Source organism: Lepisma saccharinum, chromosome 25, assembly GCF_977018435.1.
Source record: "Lepisma saccharinum chromosome 25, izLepSacc3.1, whole genome shotgun sequence".
In the NCBI taxonomy this organism is placed as follows: domain Eukaryota; kingdom Metazoa; phylum Arthropoda; class Insecta; order Zygentoma; family Lepismatidae; genus Lepisma; species Lepisma saccharinum.
Genome location: NC_139253.1, coordinates 18,771,819 through 18,794,307, shown reverse-complemented (window position 1 = coordinate 18,794,307; position 22,489 = coordinate 18,771,819). Strand labels below are relative to the sequence as shown.

Here is a 22,489-nt window from a genome sequence, read left to right as displayed (position 1 = left end):
ATCATGGACGATAACAGCACAGCATGTGCAAGGAAAATACACATTTCAAATTTCTGATTTTAATATCCAGCCAGCTAAACAAATCGAAATTCCCAGCTCAGGTTGTTTATAAAGTTCGACCGGGTGCCCAAGCTATGTGTGTGCATCTGGGTGATCCCAGTCTTCATCCAGTTGTGCATCTTTCTTCACGAATGTGCAGCATATTTCCTGTGCATTAAGATTCCATCAAGTTCATCCTTTAGAAGGAAAAAGCCTGGAGTCATCCGAGTTTCGGCAGATGTGCAAGGGCAGAGGAATTCTTGTGCGCGTTCAAATGAGACTCATTACTCACATTCTTTCTTCCTCGCCGGCTTTAATTGGACGTTTTAAGGCAGGAACTTTGCAGCTAGTGACATATTGATTGCTGGTGTTTCGTCTTTAATTGCTGCATTTCTTATCATCGTTTCCTATCTTCCACATTTCGCGGCGGGTCCATTATAGTGGTTGTTGAAAAATCTAGCTTTTGTGCGAGTGTTTAACGGTTTAGCAAATGCCATTGTCCGTAGAGGTTCAAACATGCATGTTAAGAATGATAATACTTAAGTACTGATCACAGTATAAATCCTAATGCAGCACTAAGTCAAATAAAAAAGTACAAAATTTCACAGATAAAATATTGAACACATGGAATAGTACACCTATAGTTAGCAAGAGCAACATATATTTCATTACACTTTCACATTGAACAATGTAGTTATAACTGATTGGTTCTCATGTTCCGTTTGGGTATTTTATAACTTGTGTTGCTTAATAAATACTCACTATACTGCATATGCCAAGACAATACCTTATGTGCAGTGGGATCCATGAGTATTACTGTGCAAATTGTCCATCACCATGTTCGTGCACTTTATTTGACCCAATAAGAGCTTCAAGAATTGAAAGAAAACTCAAAACAAGATGTTGACAAATTCTGCACCAGCATACATTAAAATGTGTCGCTTAAAAACACATAGGATGTAAGAGAAAAATTAATGAAAATAGTCATGGACAATTTGCACGGTAATACTCGTGGATCCCACTGTACTTTAAACTCTTCTTTCCTGTAAGTTGACAGATTTAACTGTGGTAGTGATATTTATAGTAATTATTTTTCAAGAAGTAAAAGAAGTTGTAGTGAAAATACAGTGTTTCTGAACACTTGAAAATTTAGGAGCTGTATTTAACTCTACATATTGTTGTATGATAGAGTTTACTCAGACCCGATTGGGTAAAATTGCTTTGAAAAGGGCCACAAAATGTTTTAATATTGTTCAAATCTTTGCTCAACAATATAGAAATTATACTCTGATATGACATGGCCTGTAAAAGTTATAACTGAAATTCTGTATGGGCTATGGGGGCCTAACTGTATAAATCGTGGTCTGAGTGTTTACTGTAGTCACTGAGAACCTTAGGTATTGTATGGTTGTGCTTCAAGTTCATTATATTAAGTTGAACTACCCCGCAATCAAAGGAAAAAGTTATTAAATTTTAAATCACATGAATGCAGTGGGTTTCATGCTATACTATGTTATTTTATCACGTGCTGTGTCTTCTCTCTTCTGTTTTCACGAGGAAAGATCGTTACAAATTTGAACCATTCTCTGTAAGACAAAAAAAAATCCATTGTAAGAAGGGAGGGAAGTTTCCCTCAATGTCTGTGTTTTCACTTGCGTCGTCTTGTATACTGCGAAGACAAGAGTATTAAAACAAAAAAAATATATATTTTAAAGAAATAAGTATAGCTCTGAGTTTCATTTCTCACTGATAGTTCACAGAAGTCTTTTTTCCCCACATAAATACTTCGTAAATTAAAACTTTACAGACTTTGTATTTATACCCTGATCGTTGTTCAATATATTGTATGTATAACCATATGCAAGGTTTTTTGAGTGAAAAAAGGGAAAGTTTAGTTGGTTTGCCACCAGATGGCTTTGGATAGGAAGAAGGTGCGTGGTTAGGAAGTACTGGAGGTCTGAGGAAAGCGAGCCTCCAGTGGGAACTTCACTTCCCTCTGATTAGCACGTTGAGTTCTTTTGAGTGTAAAAAAGGGACATACTCGGAATGGAACAAAGATCAGGGAGTAGCGGTTTTGTTTTTTAAGTTATTTTATGTAGTGTATTTAGTTGGGTTATTTTAGTTAAAGCACTGCACACTTGGTTCCATTCTGAGATAGGTCCTTTGAGGAAAAATGAATATTAAAATTGGTATTAAAATTAAATTACTATAATTCCTTTTGGTTAAATATATTATCGGGAAGTCGTTGGGACTTAGTAAGAAATACATCATAATGTAAAGATTTAATTGTATAATTTGCTTTCTGTAAATTCGTATTTTTGTTACTTCAATTATTGCATGTCAATTGGGGTTTATATTCTTTTCGTTACCATTTATGTTGTCTCAAGCCCTTCAGGCATAATGTTAAAACCTCTTTACAATCAAGCCATTACGTATTTTACCTCAAAACCTACAACTTTGTGGATTATGCCTTCCAGCTTACAACCAACTTTGGTTGTAAGCCTTGTGTCCTACTTTAAAGGACAATATTTCTAAAGTAAATAATTCTAAAGAACGTGCAATAAGAAGCTGGTCATACACGCAACCCCATGAATCTCATATTGGGTATACAGATTTTGGTCCTTAGAATTGTTTTGGATTTTAGCTTCATGATCAAGATTTGATCTCTTAGTTTAAAAAGACCTCTGAAAAGAGCCTCTTTCTCTCCGTCCCTTCTCCCAACATATTTTTGTTAGTGTGTTTGTTCAGTAATACAATGTAGCGCGTAGTTTTTCTTTATTAATTGCTGCATTCGATTTAAATAAAAGAGTTCCATGCATAGACTATTTTATGTGGGAATGCCTAAAGGGGAGTTTCGGTTGCCTTCCTGGAAAATGTCATCCCAATTGTTGTAACTTGATGTTCGTTTTTCACGGAAACTATTCGGTGTATGAAGATGAAATTAAGCATTACAGTCTCCGAGGGTTCGTTATCACTTTAGCGTAGGTTTTCGTATCATTGTGACAATAAGTGTGGAGGAACTCTGTGCGATTTATACAGTAAAAAGCATCTTATTTACTACGTGATTACTGATTATTATAGTAAACAATATCCCATTGTCTTAGTTGATTGATTGATTTGACTTTTATTTTTCTGCAACTTTTGGCTTACCGCGAAGATGGAGATGATATGATGAAATTGATGAGGAACACTAACACTCACAAAGATCTCCCGTCCCGGGATTCGAATCCGGGACCTCTGGCACCATAACGCTAAGCTGTCCGCCTCGGAAGTTGGCCTCGCATTAGAGAGAGTGGAGCATCTCAAATGAAATTAAATTCCTTACTTTTTAAACACGAATATTAATTTCATTTTGTGGTAGTTTCTACATTTTTAATTTTTTTTGACACTCTTGGTGCGCTGCGCAAGTAGTGTTGCCCACGTAACGAGACGGGACAGGCTTTTAAAAATTCGAGACGAGACGAGATTGACCATGTGTCATAAGACAAACGAATATTTTCGAGACGAGACAGCATTTCCACGAGACGAGACAGGCCAAAGTCTCGTCTCATGGGCATCACTATGCGCAAGCCTATTTTCCCATGTAGCATCAGGTTTTCTTTTCATATTAGGTGCGTTGTATTTAGAAAGTCTGTATTTTCTTAAGGATAAGAAAAGGAATTAAATAAAATGGTCAGTAAAAAGAGACGCACGGAAAGACATCAAAGAAACTCTCGGTTACGATCCGTAGCAAGACTAACATGGCGTTTCCTGCGCCATCTATTCACTCGGCGGAGGTCTAAAACAACACAGGAAATCGGCGTTGTCTTTGCCTTCTCGGTCTTCTATTTAAACCTGCACGCATACACAGAGATCGCATGGCAGACAAGGCTGCCTTCTGTATCCACACGGATTCGATTAGACATGCTCACATCAAATTGGCCGGTGAGGGGCTATATAAATGATTTGCTAACGAATATCTTGGCGCAGGGACTGGAAATTTTTTCCCTGATTATTCATGATCCAGCTTTACTCTGCTGTTTTTCATGCGTTATATGCTACAAATGTTGTTAAAGGGAACGAATATCCTACGTTCAATAAGCGATAGTCGTAGTGTAGGTTTTTAGCATATTTCTTCTCACTGCAACTTACCGTATTATTAATGTACAGTCACCAGCAATAAAATACTCGCTTCCATGCAAAGCGTTATGTGTGTTGCCTAACTCCAAGGCAACTTCTACCACCGCCGTAGATTTAGACAACGCATGGAACGCCTTGCAGGGAAGCGAGTAGGATGTCTTATTTCCATTGCTGTAGTCTGTACCTTGTAAATCAAAATAAACATCTTCCTTCTTATCTCCACAGTGCCATGAACAGGGGAAAACTTTACCTTTTTTACGATCTTTAACCAAGGTATGCTTACAATGGATGCCTGGCCACCTCCTAACGTGTCCTAAAAAAATGTAGAAACTACCATTAACATAATGGAAATAATAACCGTGTTAAAAGAGTAAAGAATTTCGTTTCATTTGAAATGTACCTAATAGTTTCTGTGAAAAACGAACATGAAGTTACGACAATTAGGCTAACATTGTTCAGATATGCAATTGAAACACCCCTTAACACCCCCCCCCAAATAAATTTGTCTGTGCAAGTCTGTAAGACATAGTAAAATTTATCAAGCTGATGTCACCGTGCTAAAAGTTCTCCGTGCCATGAAAGCACATTTAGGGGAGTGTAGTACATTCGGAAAGTTGGTAGAGAGGGAGTGGAGACTTGTTTAGTTTACCAGCGTTACCGGTATTTTTTCCTCTTTTCGTTTTTCTTTATTAATTATCAGTGCTTATTGTCTATATCTTTCTCATATATAACGCTGGATTTGAATGGTGAGGATACAGCTCCATATTAACATTGCATGATACATCGCAATATTTCTTATGACTAGCAATAATCTACAAGTTTCAAATCCATTCCAGTGAAATTATAGTTTATAAAGAGTTTGCACTGCTTCACGTATTGTCTTGTTTTAATAAGTTAATTTGGAATTATCCGCCTTTTAGCGAAGAAAAATTAAAAGGCATACTGTTGAGGAACCTGATGATGCGTCTCCTTCCGGCTTCTGACAGTGGAAAATCAGTGACTCATTTTACAGTCACAGTGACTACTATGAGAATTAAAGTAGTATATTGATATAAATAAATTAGATTTCATACTTATGTTTGTCATACATTATTGCTTTACTTTTATTGAGCATATATTGTTACTGGTGTAGATCTGTTTATTAATCATCTCTTGAAAGAAAAAGAGAGAGAGAGAGAGAGAGAGAGAGAGAGAGAGAGAGAGAGCATTCAGCACTCACAAACACACGCAGAAACAGACATTATCCTTCGTTCTTTGTGTGTTTTCTGTATTATCTTTAGTAAAGTAAGTTTTTATTATATTTTAAGTTAAAACTAATTACTTATGTTTGTTGTTATTACAAAAACTCTCCCTGCACTTGAAATTTTCATTGGAGGAATTTTTTAGAACACGATTGTTGTGGGTGTGAAATCCTCCTGTTCCCACAGGATTTCACACTCTGGGTTGGGGAGGGGGAGGTCTTTAGTATCAGTGATTCACCTCGTCAGTACAATAGAAACAAGCATAATAAAAATGCAATAGTATTTGGGTATTAGTTTTGTATAGAAAAGTAATAATGCCTTTTAAATTTCTTTCAATTTTTGGCCATGTTAAAATACAATTGAAATCGCCAGAACGAGTGTATAAAATAACCATCCTTATTATCAGCGTCGTTACCTTTCAATTGAGGGGTTGACATGCCGTGTAATTCACCAATACGTTACGTATACATAACATAATACATTTTTGGTAGTAATGTTACGGGCTGCTAATTTAATAACTAACTAATTAACTCAATTAACTCAACTGAACTGAGCTTAGCAACGCAACAACGAAGAATCGCTCGGCTCACCTGCTGGGCGAATTAAACATTACATGAAATATAATACGGTCAGGATAAGTGCCTAACAGTCGGAGTTACCGAGAATAAACCTAGGAGGATTTGATTTTAAATACCTGAAATGACGTTACAAAATACAACGGTGTTTCTGAATATACACATATATTAAAGCACAGATAAATAGACATTACATCTTGCCCTCTTTCACTCGATCTCACATTCATTCTCTCATTCTATGGCATATTGCGACAATATGACAAATACAAAGGTTAGATTACTTACTACTTTGACCATACTCTTGCTCTGTCTTGGCTACATTGCCTTTTACAATTTATCGTTTAGGATTTTAAGTATATAGTGAATAATTGTTCCTTGTGCGAACCCCTTCTATCTTTTCTGAAGGTATAAATATATTCAATGAACTATTGTTTGCTGTTAACATAAACTCTCATCTTTAAATTGACTATTCCGCCGGAAAACAGATGTCTAGGGTTGCCATAGCACTGATTTAAGTTATGCAATGATTTGATTCACGCAGATTCGCGGTAGATAGTCGTCATCTCTCTCACACACGCGCATGGTAGGATCTTACCTTCGCTGCATTCCCTCTGACCTGGGTTGGGTGAAAGTGGTCCTACAGTTCTGGAAGACATCCGCACTCCAGGGTTGCACTTCGCGGTTATCCTGGTTGGCGAAAGTGGATCAGTCGGCAGCTCCATCTGGCATCATCGGATCCTGGCTTCACTCGTTCACTTCGCAGGGACGTCCAGGACGGTACCCGTACACTGTCGACTCCATACGACAACTTGCGCAATAATAGGTCAGTTCTTCGCGGTCACTCGTAAGTACAGATACGTGACTTGGGCGACGAGACGAACATACGCGATTAGCCATTCGCGGTTTCACATGGATATCAAATGTTATCAACTTTCACTACTTTAGACGTTGTTTCGGACGATTGACACAGGTGGACGTGTCTGGCGTTATTCTCACATAACCACACGTATGTGCACGGATGCGTTGACGGCGAGGGGGAGAAGGACTCCCTGGTTCTACTTTGCTCTACTCCATGGCTCTGAAACACTCATGCCCGGTTCGCTCAACCATCTTTAAAACGTTCTTAACGAGTTGATAGTTAACGCATCACTAAAATCTTAGCAGCCTGTTAAACTTTTAATGTTCGCTCAAGCGATTTTACAGGCCCGTTAACTAACGACATGTTAGAGACATTTTGCTTTGATGCCTTGCTATTCTCATACTTTGATACAAGAAATGCAACGTTTTCATTGGTTGCACCGTGGACAGTAGACTGTGCGTAAGCGGAATTGGGCTTTTTTGTATGAAATCCCAGGAACAAAAATAAATAAAGTAACGTGTAACACATACATATATGTTTAAGAAATGAATGTTAGTTAGGTATTTACGTCCGCACACCGAAAATGTTATGTATTAGGATTAACAGTTACATTGTAATATCTTAAGTTAGATTTAAATGAGTGCCTACCGACTGGAAATACAAGATCATAAATATATAAATAAAAACTACTGTTCTAGGTTAGGGTTATCTGTTTGAAGTTTGATAAATTTAATTATATTAAAATGACATTGCAAAAGAGGCCTAAAGGTGGAAATGAACGTGTGTTTCCTATAATAATTTTCCTCAACAAAAGAGAACATTTCACGAAATGTACGCCATGCATAACTTAACTTACTGTGCCATGGCAATTAAATATGTAAATATTGCAACAAGTCACTTCTATTGGCATTGATGTGAATGTGGCATTGCAAACAAGAAATCTACTGTTTCCAAATATTCACTGACAAAAAAAGAAGGCACGTAAAATGTTTATCAGTATGATTACCGTTCATGCATATGCACAAGGGACGTTTCTGAATAGTTGTGTTTTTGTTTCGTACAAATATTTTTCAAAGAAAAAATATACGTATATAATACAATACGATATTTTATATTTTGATTTATCATAAATGGTAAAAAGGACAAGTACACTGTTAGACAGTATCCTCACCACTTATACGAACGTACCGTGCAAAGAATAATTTCCGAATGCGTGGTAGTGTGTTTTACAAACAAATATGCATACTTTTACAATGTCCATGCACGTACCTACATAACCAGAAACAGCTTAGGATTAAGCTTTTTTCTTAATGAAACATACATGTACTTTACATTATGTTTGGTTATTCATTATGTGATGAAATTGTAGTCATTCAGAAAATGTCCCTTGTACATGGAATGGTTGATTAATATGATATTTTACATTTGATTTATCATAACTGGTAAAAAAAAAAACAGTGCACTGTTAGACAGTACCATTACCACTTGTACGTATGTACAAGGAAAAATTTCCGAATGGATGGTAGTGTGTTTTTCAAACAAATATGTATACTCTTACAATTTCCATGCACGAAACGACAACACCTTTTAACTGCTTAGGACCTGAAGCTTTTTTCCTTAATGAAACATACATGTGTAGTACGGTTCTTTACAATATGTTCGGTTATTCATTATGTGATGAAATTGTAGTCATTTAGAAAATGTACCTTGTACATGGAACGGTTGATTAATATGATATTTTACATTTAATTTATCATTACTTGTAAAACATATAACAAGTGCACTGAGACAATATCATTACCACTTGTACGTATGTACAAGGAATAATTTCCGAATGGATGGTAGTGTGTTTTATGTCACTGCACAATGTCAAAATGTTACAATGTCCATGCACGAAACTATATACTTGAAACTGCTTAGGACCTCAAGCTTTTTTTCTTAATGAAACAACATATGTAAGCTATATTACGCGATGAGATGGTAGTCGTTCGTAAATGTACCTTGTACATGTAACGGTTATTTATTTTTTTTTCAATTTTTAAGTGCTCTTTCAGTTTGTTATGAATACGATTTAATTTCTATTTGCACCGTTATATGTCAGCCCATTTTCAATATACTGCATAATAATTGTTTTGATTTTGTGATTATATTAAGACTCACGTTATATTAAACAACATGTTTTATTCTACAGTACTTACGTACAGCTACGTGCTAAATAAGTAAATAGGTTAGGCAGGTTTTCTTTATTTCTGTACTTGGTTAGGTTAGGCTGGTGAGGTTTGGTGCTTTTAGCATCTCCAGTTTGCTACAGCTGTCCCTAGCCGCTTGTGATTTAGAATATAGAATGATGAACATTTACGTCGAGCATTCTCGTCACTGCAAAATCATTTTTTCCATTATGTTAATTGGAGTAGGTGGAAATTAATTTGAAAAGTTCGAAAGAACAATTCCCTACTACTTTGAAAGATTGCAGGCTACATTGTGTAATGTCACAAATTTATTTGACATTAAATGAGAGTACAGGACGTGTATTGTCTATTTCTAGGACAGTTGCTTCATTTTAATTTTATCTCTTACGTTTTCCAGTTTAAAAAGCAACATAAAATTGGAATGGTAGTTATAAGCAGACATAAGCATAACACAAGAAACCACGACTTTCTCCAGTTTCTATGTGATCCACTGGAAAACGGCGTGGACGACGACACCGAATATTTTGGTGAATGACTTCACCTTATACAAATTGAAATATGTAAAAGGAGGTTACATTATTTTAAAAAGTCATGCAATATTTTGTGTTTATGGTTACAGTGCATTGAAGGTGGAAGCCCAATATGCATTTTAAAAACATCAAGTTCGTATAATTAACTATAAGCATATATTTTTGGCTCGACAGGCAAAATTAATAAAATTTGAATAATGTGTGATGATCACGATGCCATTATTGACAAAACTTAAAAAGTACATTGATACGATATTTCTCATTTAACTTACATGTGATTTCTGATTTGCAGTACGAATTTATAATATGAAATACGAAATGGGAAAATTATTTTTGCTGTAGAAAGAAATCGAACTAGTGTGTTTTGCGACGGTATGCAAATAATGTGTTCAGATCGGTTTGGGACAACCTTTCAACACAACAGCTGGCATACGCAATTTCGCCATCTTATTTCCGACACAGCACAACGCGCTGTTAAACACTTTAATGAAGCAAAAGAGTGCCTTTAGATTTAACGACGACATTAGAGGTCTGTTAGCCTTAACGAAGGTTGGAAAAATGCCTCAATGTGCTAATGTAGCGTTAACTTGATTTAACGCTTCTTTAAAATTTAACGCGCGTTGAGCGAACCGGGCATCACTCGAGTAAAAACAAATCCAGACCTCGCAGCTAGGTCGCGCGTAGCTCACAGTCCGGTGGCGATTGTAGGCAAAACTGTGTCTCGCTATTCCAAATCATCCCTTTTATTCCAGATTTGAACGTGGTGACGCGCTACCCTCTATGATCAGGTGCTTGTTTATTGTTTCTGGTGCTTTGACCGTTGTCCTCCTATATTGGTCAATGCTCACTCCGGTCCTTAACCCCTGGTAGCAGCCCCTCGCGCAGAGATTAGGCTAACTCTTCCTCTTTTGTATTCGACACGTTCAGAGAGGCCAACTCAGTAGGGTTCCGTCTTTCTTTCAATTCAGCGATGAATCTTTAATAATTCATAACTCCCGTATTTCTGTTCTGATTAGGCTCAAATCTTGGAATCAGTACTTTCATGATGTGTTCTTCCGCTGGTTGAAATCTCATCCAATTCGGTCCATTGGTTTAGAAGTTGCATTTTTCTTGTTATTCCCATAAGAATGCATGTAAATCCGAATTCGGGCGAAAAACGGTGGTTGAGCAAGCTAGTGCTGGCTAAGACAGTTCGCTAGACACCTGTATTCGCGACGGATATTAATATTACCAATTGCAATTAATTCCTACTAACGGGCAATTAGATTAATTACTTGTCACTCAGTATTTGACCGTTATAGTAATTGCTGCTACAACTGTTTGAAGCATTGCCATTAGCTGGTAGCTTTTGGGGGTAGTAATAATCTGTGGTGGTTAGGTTAGGCTTGTTGGGTTTGGTTCTCTTAGAAGAAGAAGAAGAAGACGAAAATGGTTGTAGCAGCAATACCGACCTACATTTTTAGTATTGGGGAAGCGTCCCCCTGTCCGCCGGGTAACGACACCCTTGATCTTTGTTCTCTTAAAGTTAATTTATTTTGATTGATTGATTGATTGATTTAGTTTATTTTACTTCGCGTTTTGTGCCTCTTGGCTAATTTGCGAAGATGGGGATGAGTGATGAAATTGATGAATGGACATTCACAAACAACTAAGCCCGACCGGGATTCGAACCCGGGACCCTTGGCATCGCAGCGCGATGTGCTAACCACTCGGCCACAGGGTCGGGCTAATTTATTTTAGTTAAAAACATTGTTCATATTTATAGACGGGAATTCAATTCTGATAAGGTGATGAGTGCTCTACCAAATGTCATTTACGTGCCTATTTCTTGAATTCAAGATTTTCTGTTCGGATTTAGTAATATAAAAATACTATAAGAGCACAAAATCAGGAGTAAATTGTGTTAGTCGTAGTAGATGAACCTGAGTCCAGTAATATGTATTACGAAACTAATTGCTGTATTTCAAACTCCTTAAACCTAAATTTTTGTGTGTTTGTTTCTATGGAATAACTGCAATTTCAATTTTGCGGCTCTTGCTATCTTGTATTCGAATGCTTCTTTTTAAAAACAATCAAGTAAAATATTGATGCTTCACCGGGCCATTCGCTTTTCGTGAATTCTGGAGATTGTGGCCTTGACACCAAGGAAGCGTTAACTAATGCCACCTGGTGATCGGAATTGACTTTGATGGTTGTTGGTCTTGCTCACGTAATCTGTGAAGGTTGGAGGTTCGTGGTCGGACGTGAAACCTCTCCCGGGACACTAAAAAAATCGTTGTGAGGAAGAGGGGGAAGGAGTAGTGATCGTTTTCACAGGCGGCGTTTTTCTTACGTTTTTCGGCGGAGGAAAACCGCAACACGCAGTTGTCGATAATCACGCCATCTTGTGGCTTTTCCTTTCGTGGTTCCTGCCTTCTTTCCTTCAGTATTTCTTCACGAATGCTGCGAAACTTGTTCACTCTTCATTTCCCTTCCTTTTTGACGAAAGGTTTCACTGGTTTATCTGAAGAAGTGGCAGCCGAGACTGCAGGGTGTTACCAAAGTACTCTTCATTATTCGATGTTTGGCAAGAGAAATGTACATGTTTGTTGCTCATGCATCTTACGCGTCTCTGTTATGTTCAACGTGTAAGCAGAATCACAGTACGAATAGGATCAAGAAATGCTTTATTGTGAGATCCTTTCACAATGTTTGAATCCGAGATGATGACTTTTGTAGCAGTGAGTTGGTGCAAATGTAACAGAGTTTATTTCACCTGTGAAATTTGAAAAATACTGTTATGATTGAGCTGTATAATATGTATAATCATGATTTAATCAAGCTGTGAAGAAGAACAAATATGTTCATTAGTCCGTTGTTTGTCTGTTTGTCAAGACAGAGTTGAATTAGTTTTTCCTTGGGCGCCATGCTGTGTCAGTGTTGAAGAATTATTAAGCCACGTTTTGTGTTTATGCACAGTATGTATCACTTCGCCTATCCATGTTTCACTTGTACATCGGCTTCCCTAACCCTCGGGACGTTTCAAATACTTTCAACCAAGTTGCTTTGATTTCAAGTAACATTTTGAATATATGTCTTTCTTTTGACAGGCACCACTTAATTTTACTGGCTCCAGCCTCCTCTAGCGTCAGTTTAGAGAACTAATCTATAGCATGCATGCAAACAACCTTGGCCTTGCTCTCACCACCCAATTAACAACCAAATAGTTTTAATTACATTAAAGACACTTTGTAAATATACAAAAGAAATCGAATATAGTTCGTTTAAGTGGAGCCACGGGCTGAGTTTTTTCTTGCGGTGACAGATAGGCCATTTCAAAGCGAAACATTTCGGATGTGTAATGAGAAGCCATTAAGCACCTAGCGAAACCGTAACAGGAGTGGGAAGAAAGTGGCTCGTTACAGACTACATTATCGCTGGTTGACAGGAAACCTTAACCAAGAAATATGCAATAATACTTGAACTTGGCTCTTGCTAAAAGGCATATGCTATTGGAGTTGTTTTCGCAAGTAATTAAGACTGAGCGAAGCAGCTGAATCAACAAATATCGCTCCACACTCGCTACACCCGATGACAGCGCTCGCCGTGGTAAAGTTATAAACTAAATGAACAACGCCAAGTTTACAGTTAGATCTTAATAATGAGCCAGCCTTGCTTACTTATGGATCCTAACGTCTGCAGCCACCGCAGACATCTGTAATCAGAGTGGAGAAGTCCAGTGGCTTGTCTAGAATTTTCCATTTGAGGTGTGTAAATGAAGTTCGTATTTAGTTGGATGTAAAAGTATATTTAGCCCTATGTGAAAAAATTGAGGGGGGTGTTAAAGGAGTGAATGTGGATAAATCACTGGAGAAATATCTTTTTGTTATTGGTCAACTTGGAGGTATAGTCAGAAGCATTTAGCCTTGAGATGGAATTTTCGAAACAGGCTCTGAAATTATTTCGATTCACAGCCATTACTGGAAGATAACCCAAATAACGGTAAAACATCAAGGAGTGATACATCATGCTGGATGTATTTTTTAAAAGAAATTTCAGCACGTTTCAAGAATTCGCAACATTAAATTTCCCCTGAATGCAACATACAATGCTAAACATACTTTAGCGATGGAAATGTTAAATTATCGTCAATGGATCGTATATTTAAGGTCAAGCGAGAGGAACTTCACATAAATTCATGTACAGTGAGGGACATATCTAGGTTGTAACGAACACATTGACATTCAATTGATTCGATCCAATCAGAAGTGTCCATGACTACAAAGACCTGTCATCTCACTAGACTGCCATATTTCTATTATAAGGTTGTGAAAGCAAGATGATGGGTACAAGTATGTATCCATCTGTGAATTTTACATGTTCGACTCCTAGTAGCACTAAACGTGAAAGCTATTGGGCATGTATTACTTTAATATGCAGTGTTTTTCTCACATACGAAAATAGCAAATGGCTTAGACCATTCTAACTGATTCAGCATATCTTCTTGTCGTACTAGTACGGTTTATTCCTACCCTAAATATCCGGTGGACATTCTTTGTATGTTATCTCTAGTTTCTAGGTAAAAAATACTCAGAACTTCAAATCACGTGCTGTAAATATTCAACAGGACAGGACACAAGATAAGTGAATACCGAATAATGAAACAAACTACATATTATTATCATGACATTTAAGTTACCTTTATTTACAACTTAGTTTGATACAAAAATAACTTACACAATATTTATGTACAACTATATATAACATATTTACATAAATGTAATCAAGAGAGGCAATTGCGTTATAACCAATCACACATTTGGACACATACACAAACTCCCACATTTATACCAAATATTCATTCCAAGTTATTTCTACTAAATTACTAACGATTTTAATAGTTTGACTGTAATTTGATTTGTTAATATAATATTTCGTAGTCATATACAACAATAATGCCATCCACATAACAACAATTATATCATTCACATAACTACATCAAAATATTTTTTCAAACCAATTACTATCTGGCTAAGTACAACACATCTAAGCATTCTTGCTTGAGCAAGTCAGGAATTATGTTGACTGATTTTCTTTCAGCCTTCTTTTGAAAAATCTATTTTCGTAAAAGCAAGGCACAATTAAAATGACGCATTCAATTTTAGAAAATACTAAGAAACTTATATCACGTAAAAATTACCAACACTCATTCTAAGTTCTTTCATACTATAAAGGTCTAAACATAATCCTGCAGTAGTTCATAGAAATATCACACAACAGTACAATACAAAACCGAAGAGTAATGCTTGAGAATTTATTGTTATTAATACTGAAAAACCTTCTATTACATTCTCCTATCACTTTATCAAACATTAAACAACAATATGATAATGATGATTTCTGCAAATCTGTATGAATGAAAAATTATCTTTTCTTGACGTGTAACATTACAATTATTTAATGTTTAACATGAAAGTACTTGTATTAAAATTTTGACTTCAAATAACTTTTGGCAAACGAGGTACACATAATTTGAATAAGTTGTAAAGAATTTACAATACGACAAATAAGTTATATATTACATATTTTCAGAAAATGTTAAACCTCAAGTTAATTTTACAATGTAACAAACACATCAATATTGTAGAATAAATTTTAAGTGGTTGCACATATACTACCAGAAATGATTTATACAAGTAAAAAGAAATCACGATGTCTAAAACAATAATCTCTTAGTTCATATTCAATTTTGGTAATATATTAAAAAGGTTACAGTCAGTACTTTCTTTCATGAAGATTATATTTTGTGTGGTGTGAGGTAAATTTCTTTGCTTCGCTTTCAGCAAATGTGCTTGTAGGTATGAATGTTTGCCCATTGTTGATGGGTTTCTGAAAAATGGACGAGTCCTAATTTGACTATACATTCAGCAAAACAAGATGAAATGAAAATTTAGATAGGGGACAGAACCTACCATATTTCTGCAGAAGAATGAACAACAATTAATGCACAGCGTACTCTTCTTTCAAACCGAAATGCAATTATTCTTTGTACCTGTAATAAATAGCCAACCATTCAACTTCCGAATTCAACCCAAGAGTAGTCGAAAACAGTTTAATGTTTATTGTATTCCGTAACAATGGTCCAGGGTTAAGCTTGTATAACTTGGCCAAAATATTTTATGAAGGGCATCATTATATAGCAGCATGTCAATTCTTTGTATTTTAGTTTCAACGTGAAGTTCGATGGAGCTCCATTTCTGGGTCACTATATTTTAAATTTAAGCGACTATAAATAATATTTTCCCAGTTTAAGAGTTTCATCCAGTATGGTATTTTAATAATTTCCTGTGTGAGGACCTCGACATTACGAAGTTGTATATACATCCCGTCCCCCAAAATACCAATAATTAACAACCTGAGGGGTTATCCACACTTCAAATACCATGCTGGTTTTATCTGTCCCAGAGTGAGACAAACGAATTATCGCCACGTATCTCCAAGGCATCGACTAGCATTTACGTAGCCAGAACCGCCTGGCGGTTGTTTGTAGAGCAAGCTGACTCCATTCCTCGAACTTTATGAAAAGCCCCCGCAGAAGAATTGCAGATTGTGCTCTTGAATATGTGTCTGAACTAGTGCGTTTCAGACAAAGAGAATAGTGATCTGAAAGCAGGTTCTACCAGCTGTTGAATGAAATTATATGAAGTAATAACATAACCACTGATATTGTTTCGTATAGTTTAGCTGCCAGAGTGTAATAAAAGTATTACTTGATGCGAAGAAAGAACTATTGAAAGTCTGTCTGTAGGTGTATCGTGAATCACAATAGGCCTAGTATTATTATTCTTGCCTCTTTTTAACTCAACTTTAACACACCAACGCGAGCTTATAACATTACACACAAGCTATCTGTAAAGCTAGAGGTCAAATACACTTATGGAAGTGGTGGGATTGTTTTATATGACCTAGACAGGTCACGTGACGTATTTATATATATATATGTATAATACATGCATATGCGCCGCTCCTTTACAAGCAAAGGATTTTTACTCAATGTACCTCATAAACTTACTACATGACTTCAACACTATATTAGCAGCCTTGTTTATCACGTTGGTTGACATTGACTATACAACAGTCCTATTTACACACGTCATCAGTTCTGGAACACATGGTTTAGCAATGCTGACTACATTTCGCGCCACTGGTGCGGCGTGACCAATGTTCGAGTCCAGCGTGCGTGGACATTTCGCAGCTACGATGTCCTCCGTGGCATTGTAGGCGGCGACACTATCGCCGTGGGCTTAGGAACTTCGGGGGCTGACTTGTTGCGTCACACTTGAACCTCGTTCCTAGCGCCACGTTCGGCTTGTTTCAGAAACGACGCTGTGTATGCATCGGATTGGCTGAGTTCTTGAAATGCATTCGTGCGGCCGCCTATATCCGACACGCCTTCATCCGCTGTAAATGTCCTATTTATCCCACCAGATGAATTTCCGGCCGTCCCTCCGTTCTTGTCCGTCACAACCGTTACGATTGGCTGAAAACCTGCAACAAAAGACAAGCGAAATTACTCCGTGCACACAAAGGGTGGGAAACGGGTATGCAAATTTGTCCATCAGTGGGGAACGCAAGGTCGAGAAGCCTCGACTGTCTTAAACCTTTTGTTCACAACCTGTCATGAAGACACAATGAATAATTCAACAGCTTCCCAACACAACTCAGTTTGAAACGATAAGAAAAACAAACACATTAGCAACTGGATTGAATACCAGAAATACTGGTTGTCAGTCGAGGGATCAGGACCCATCTACATTCGAGATGCTTGGTCTGCCCCCGAACTGTGGATTTTTCAACTCAATCATTGCCTCTTCGTGTGACACCATATTAGACTCCTATAAAGTAGTGGGCACCGTGGAACCATGAAAGACTCTGAACACTGTTAATTCAATCATTCGATCATCACTGGAGTTTTATCGTTCTAGCATACATGCCAAGACACTTAAATGTTCAGTTAGCAGGGATGAAAAGTTGTTTATGGCCTCGTTACAAAACTACGTGCTACTGCTACAAGGATACGTGAGTGAAAAACCTATGACCTGATTTCATGATTAGGTTTAAGCCGTTCACTATACACTAAGGATATCAATGTGTTTCGGCCGTCGAGATTAGTCAAAGTAGGGTCCCGGGTTCTTTTGTGGCTGTCCCTTCATCATATCATCACTCATCCTCATCTTCGCGATCAGCTAAAACTGGCAGAAGTAGAATAAACCAAATCAAAAGTCAACGTAGGGACATAGTGTGAAAATATGGTATATTCCTGGGCATGTGAAATACTTGCTTCCATGCAAGGCGTTACGTGCGTTGCCTAACTGTACGGCGAAAAGTCGATTTTAATAGCAATTTTCAATGGAAACTTCTGACACCGCCGTAGAGTTAGGCAACATACCGGGTGACCAGAATTAAAGTTACCCAACTCAGAGCCCTCTGTAGCCTGTTTGAGGCATTGTAGAACTCTGAAATTTGGCGAATCCACTATGCAGACAATGGGGAAGAGGATGGCGATAAAAAAAGTTCAATTTTCGGCCACCAGGTTGAAATGTGGCGCCGTACTTCCATGATGGGTTGTAATAATGACGTAAACTGCTCCAATTGGTTATGGATTTGCCTTTACCTTGCAATCTTGCAATAAACGAGAGATTATTTTCTTGTCACTTCCAGCCACTTAGAAATGTCTTTCTAATTAATAACTCGGCTAAATCACTTAACGTGAGTGCTGAACAAAAGTTCGCAAGTGATCACCATGCCATCAAATAAGAAAGAACGTGCATTGCTGGTGAAGCTGTTTTATCAGAACGGTAGTAATAGTGCAGCTGCACTGCGAGTTTATCGTCATGCGAAAGGACTTCGAAAGGGGCCCATGACGACGCATGGGTTAAGAAAGATGATTAAGAAATTTGAAGAGACTGGAGATCTGCTGTGCTACGCTTCCAACAGGTCATTCACTTCTGGCACGCATATTGAACACTGCTGTACTGGCAGAAACCAACAATAAAGATTTGTACACCTGACTTATGTTTTTCAATATTCATTATTACAGCGCCACATTTCAACCTGGTGGCGGAAAATTGAACTATTTTATTTTCATCGCCATCCTCTTCCCCATGGTGTGCATAGTGGATTCACCAAATTTCAGAGTTCCACGATGCCTCAAACAGGCTACAGAGGGCTCTGAGTTTGGTAACTTTAATTCTGGCAACCCGGTACATAAAGTTTTGCAGGGAAGCTAGTGTTTCAGGATATTGGCGTCCCACTTTTATTGCCGGTGACTGTAGGCCTACATGTAATTGTACTCTTAGATAGGGATGGTATCACAACAAGACGAGACTTGTAAATGCCGATCGCATTCTCGGTCTAGTCTCGATTTACAAGAGGCGGCCTCCGTGGTGGTGGTTAGCGCAGCACGCTACGACGCTATGAGTACCGGGTTAGAATCCCGGCCTGGGTATGGGTGTTCTTTGTGAGTGTCCCTCACTAAATGACAAGTTGACAAAACACCTGCAAATAACAACAACGCTTGTCAACTTGTCATTTAGTTTTTCATCAGATATAAAAAATTCGTTATTTTATTTACAGGTGTCCCTCAACGTTTGTTCACACATTGCTGCGAGCAGGCATATTTTAATAACTATTGTTTGTTCAGCTGACCAGTTTCGTTTCCTGTTATTTCGACAGTGTGTCGTGTTGCTCGCGAATTGTATTACAACCCACAGTAAACAGAAAGTTAGGTTTGCTTTCAGGGCTCATTGTTTATGCTAATTGCGTTTTTTACCCTGCTGGTACCATAAAAGTTCTTCCGGGCATGTTCGCATGCGTCGAGGTGAAAAACTTTGGCGTGTTCTGAAACGTCTCTCTTTTTGGTCGCGTGATTTCTTTACGAAACGATGCCCCTTCTTGCCTGAGGCATCGCGCTGCTAAGGGTTGAGTGGTAGCTGCTGGACGGTACGGATTATACCACGAGCGCATGCAGCGTTGCCAAATTTCATTTTACTTTAAATTGTTTCACGTTTTTGATTGCTTATCGAAGTGAACTATAGTGTGTTTCCATTATGGACCCATAAAAGGGACGCTGTGAAACTCGTCCTGGGGTCGACAAATGATTGTGCATCTAAACTTTTCACGTAAAACTGAACAGGGATTCGAATCAAAGCTACCCGACCCGTTCTTGTTTAACGTTCGAAATATGTATGGAGGAAATATGGCGAATTCAGTAGAAATTAAGACAATTTATATATATTTTTAACGAAATTACATTGTACTGCTTATTTTTATAGACATCAAAAGAGTGGAATTTGAGACAGTTTTTTGCTTAAAAAATGCTAGGGGTTTTGTAATAAACTGCAAATGCTATTAATCTTACATTTTATGATTTAAATCACTACCAAACTGAAACATTTTAAATCACTGCCAAAGTGAAACATAACACGTAAGCTTATGTCTTTCCTGCAGTGTCATTTTCTCTTTGAACTGAGGTACAATTTGTCAAGTTCCTGTTTCGAGCACTGATTCGAAATAAGGAGTGTCTGCTTCGATTCATAGTGGTTCAGAATCTTCTAGTCATATCAAGTGAAGCTACCAAAAGAATGCCACGACGCATCTCAAATGTAGAGACATACATACAGTATATTTAATAGCGAAGAATCTAATTGCCTTTGCAAAGGTAACTGTGCACTCATGGTATATCGGCCACTTCATATTTTGAATACGTGCAAAAGTATTGTGTAGCTTAACGTAAGTGCTGCATCGGGAACGAGACTTTGCCGAGACTTCAGATTCACGAGTTAATGTTCCGAGCAAATAATTTTCCCGGAAATATATATTTGTTTCCAATAACAATTTAATTAATTTACACTTTTTATGTTGTCCAGGTATTTATTATCGAAAACTTACGGAGCAACGAAAACTACTAAATTAAAAATATCTGGAGCACAGAGAATTCTCTTCAGAATAGTGTAGGAGGATATCTGCGTGGTTTTTCGCATTTCCGAACGTTACTGCTGAAAAAATATCATCGTCTTGCATTGTATATAATTTCTACCACACGCAGTATATGAACACACCTGTATAAACCTGCCTTGGAGAAGCCTAAATTTTTCAGAGCCCCCACCCCCATCCCGTTCCCCCGGCAATAAATCTCGCAGACGATATTTTCACACTCATTAAGGGCTATAGGGCACCATAACCATATTTCATCTTTGTAGGCCTTCAAAGAGAACGACTGCTTGAAACTCCTCGCAGAATACCGAAAGAGATATGACAATTACTTCGTCCGAAAATGACATGTCCCGTAAAGGCCGAGGTCCCTTGTCGCCGTGCGTAAATTGCCTGCACGGGAAAAAGGGGACATTGTTTCGGTGCCGAACCGCTAGGTGGCATTGTTGCAGTTCGTCAAGTAAAGTGGACAGGGCACTCGGGGAATTAAATGCGAAAATTAGCTACCTCAAAATTGATTTGTGCACGCCCGTTTGAGTGGAAAAGGGTTGAAGGTCCATTGCTTTGTAAGTACTCTGACAGGTCGTCAGCAACACGGGCGACATCTGTTTTGGTAACGGGTGTTTCTGTGCGAATCGAAACGTAGAGGGCAGGCAGATCTCTCATATCAAGGCGCATCAGGTATTTGAGGGCTCGGGGAACCAAGTGCTCAGCAAAAACTAAGATACAGCTGCTGCAGATGAAATCTGCGGTAGTTCTAATGTCTGTGGGCGTACGCAGGGAGGGAGCTGATGGGGCTACAGCTCCTCCAGGAATTTTGATAAAATAAAACTTTTCGAATGAAAGCAGTAAAAATCTCATGCAAGCCAAAGCGATACAGACAAAAAAACATGTAACATAACCACAGATTACCATTTTTGTCTTTCAACGTATTTTCAAACAAAGGTTACAAGCGGTATAACGCAGCTTTACAATTCCGACCCCATCCAAAATAAAATATCGTGCATATCCTAGTGTTTGCATGTAATAATAACGAACTGGATTTTAGTTGAAGAATCTGATTCGTACACGTGTAATATTTCTATGAATGCGAAAATTAATGTGATATTTGGTACAGTGATCGCTAAGATACTAATGAGGATATTGAACTAACTGGAATTTCCTAAGATTTTGATTTTGTTGAGTAATCATCAGTAAAAGCTCATTATAGCGCTTAGAAAGGTTGTACTGCAATACTGCAGTGTGCCTATCTTTCTCTTCCTTTCTTTCAAGGAAAAGAGCTATTACAACGAAAGTTATTTTTATAATCATTGAAAGTGAGGATGGTATCGAGAGGGAACAGTGTCTCGGTGTTGTCTCGTTCTTAGTGTCGTTTTGATTTATAAACACCCGTCTAGGTGTGGAAGAGCAAGTCTCGTCACTTGTAAAAATATTGGCCTGTAAAAATCGAGACGGACACGAGACTTATCGTGACGGATATCGGATAATTTTTCATCCGTATTTCAGATATTCGGATATCGGATAATTTTTCTATGCGGATTGTCCGAGTGTGCGTATATCCAAATATACACATTTACGGATTATCCGAGTATCCGTTATCCATTGCACTGGAAATGGATAATTTGAAATCTGGATATCCGTTATGGCCATCCATACATCTACTAACGCCAGCGCTGCTGAGGGTTTCACCGCACAATAGAACCTGCAGTAAAAGCAGCTGTCTATGCGAGTGCCACTACGTTTATTTCAGTCGCTCTAGCCTGCTTGGCGGTCAAGTAATCTTTGTCTCTTCGCTGAGCACAGCAACGTTTTGTTAAATGAAAGCCCATTGCAATCACTAAACGCACGGCCATGAAAACAGACGGCTGGGCAGAATCGCGCTGTTGCCACATATGTGAAAAGCAAAGCGAGAGCGGGACAAAAGTTGCTGGTTCCGCGCACTGTGTGGCAACGTCAACCGGGCTGC

At 38.0% G+C, this 22,489-nt stretch overlaps 1 protein-coding gene across 1 annotated transcript in view; it reads right to left on the bottom strand.

The window, feature by feature from the left end:
• Positions 1 to 14,215: 14,215 nt before the first annotated feature.
• LOC145978608 (uncharacterized) overlaps positions 14,216 to 22,489 on the bottom strand; it is an 84,597-nt gene continuing 76,323 nt past the window's right edge. Inside the window, exon 8 of the mRNA XM_083111330.1 lies at positions 14,216 to 17,079. Coding sequence (XP_082967456.1) covers positions 16,865 to 17,079 — 215 coding nt within the window. The 3' untranslated portion in view covers positions 14,216 to 16,864. The remainder of the gene's footprint in view (positions 17,080 to 22,489) is intronic.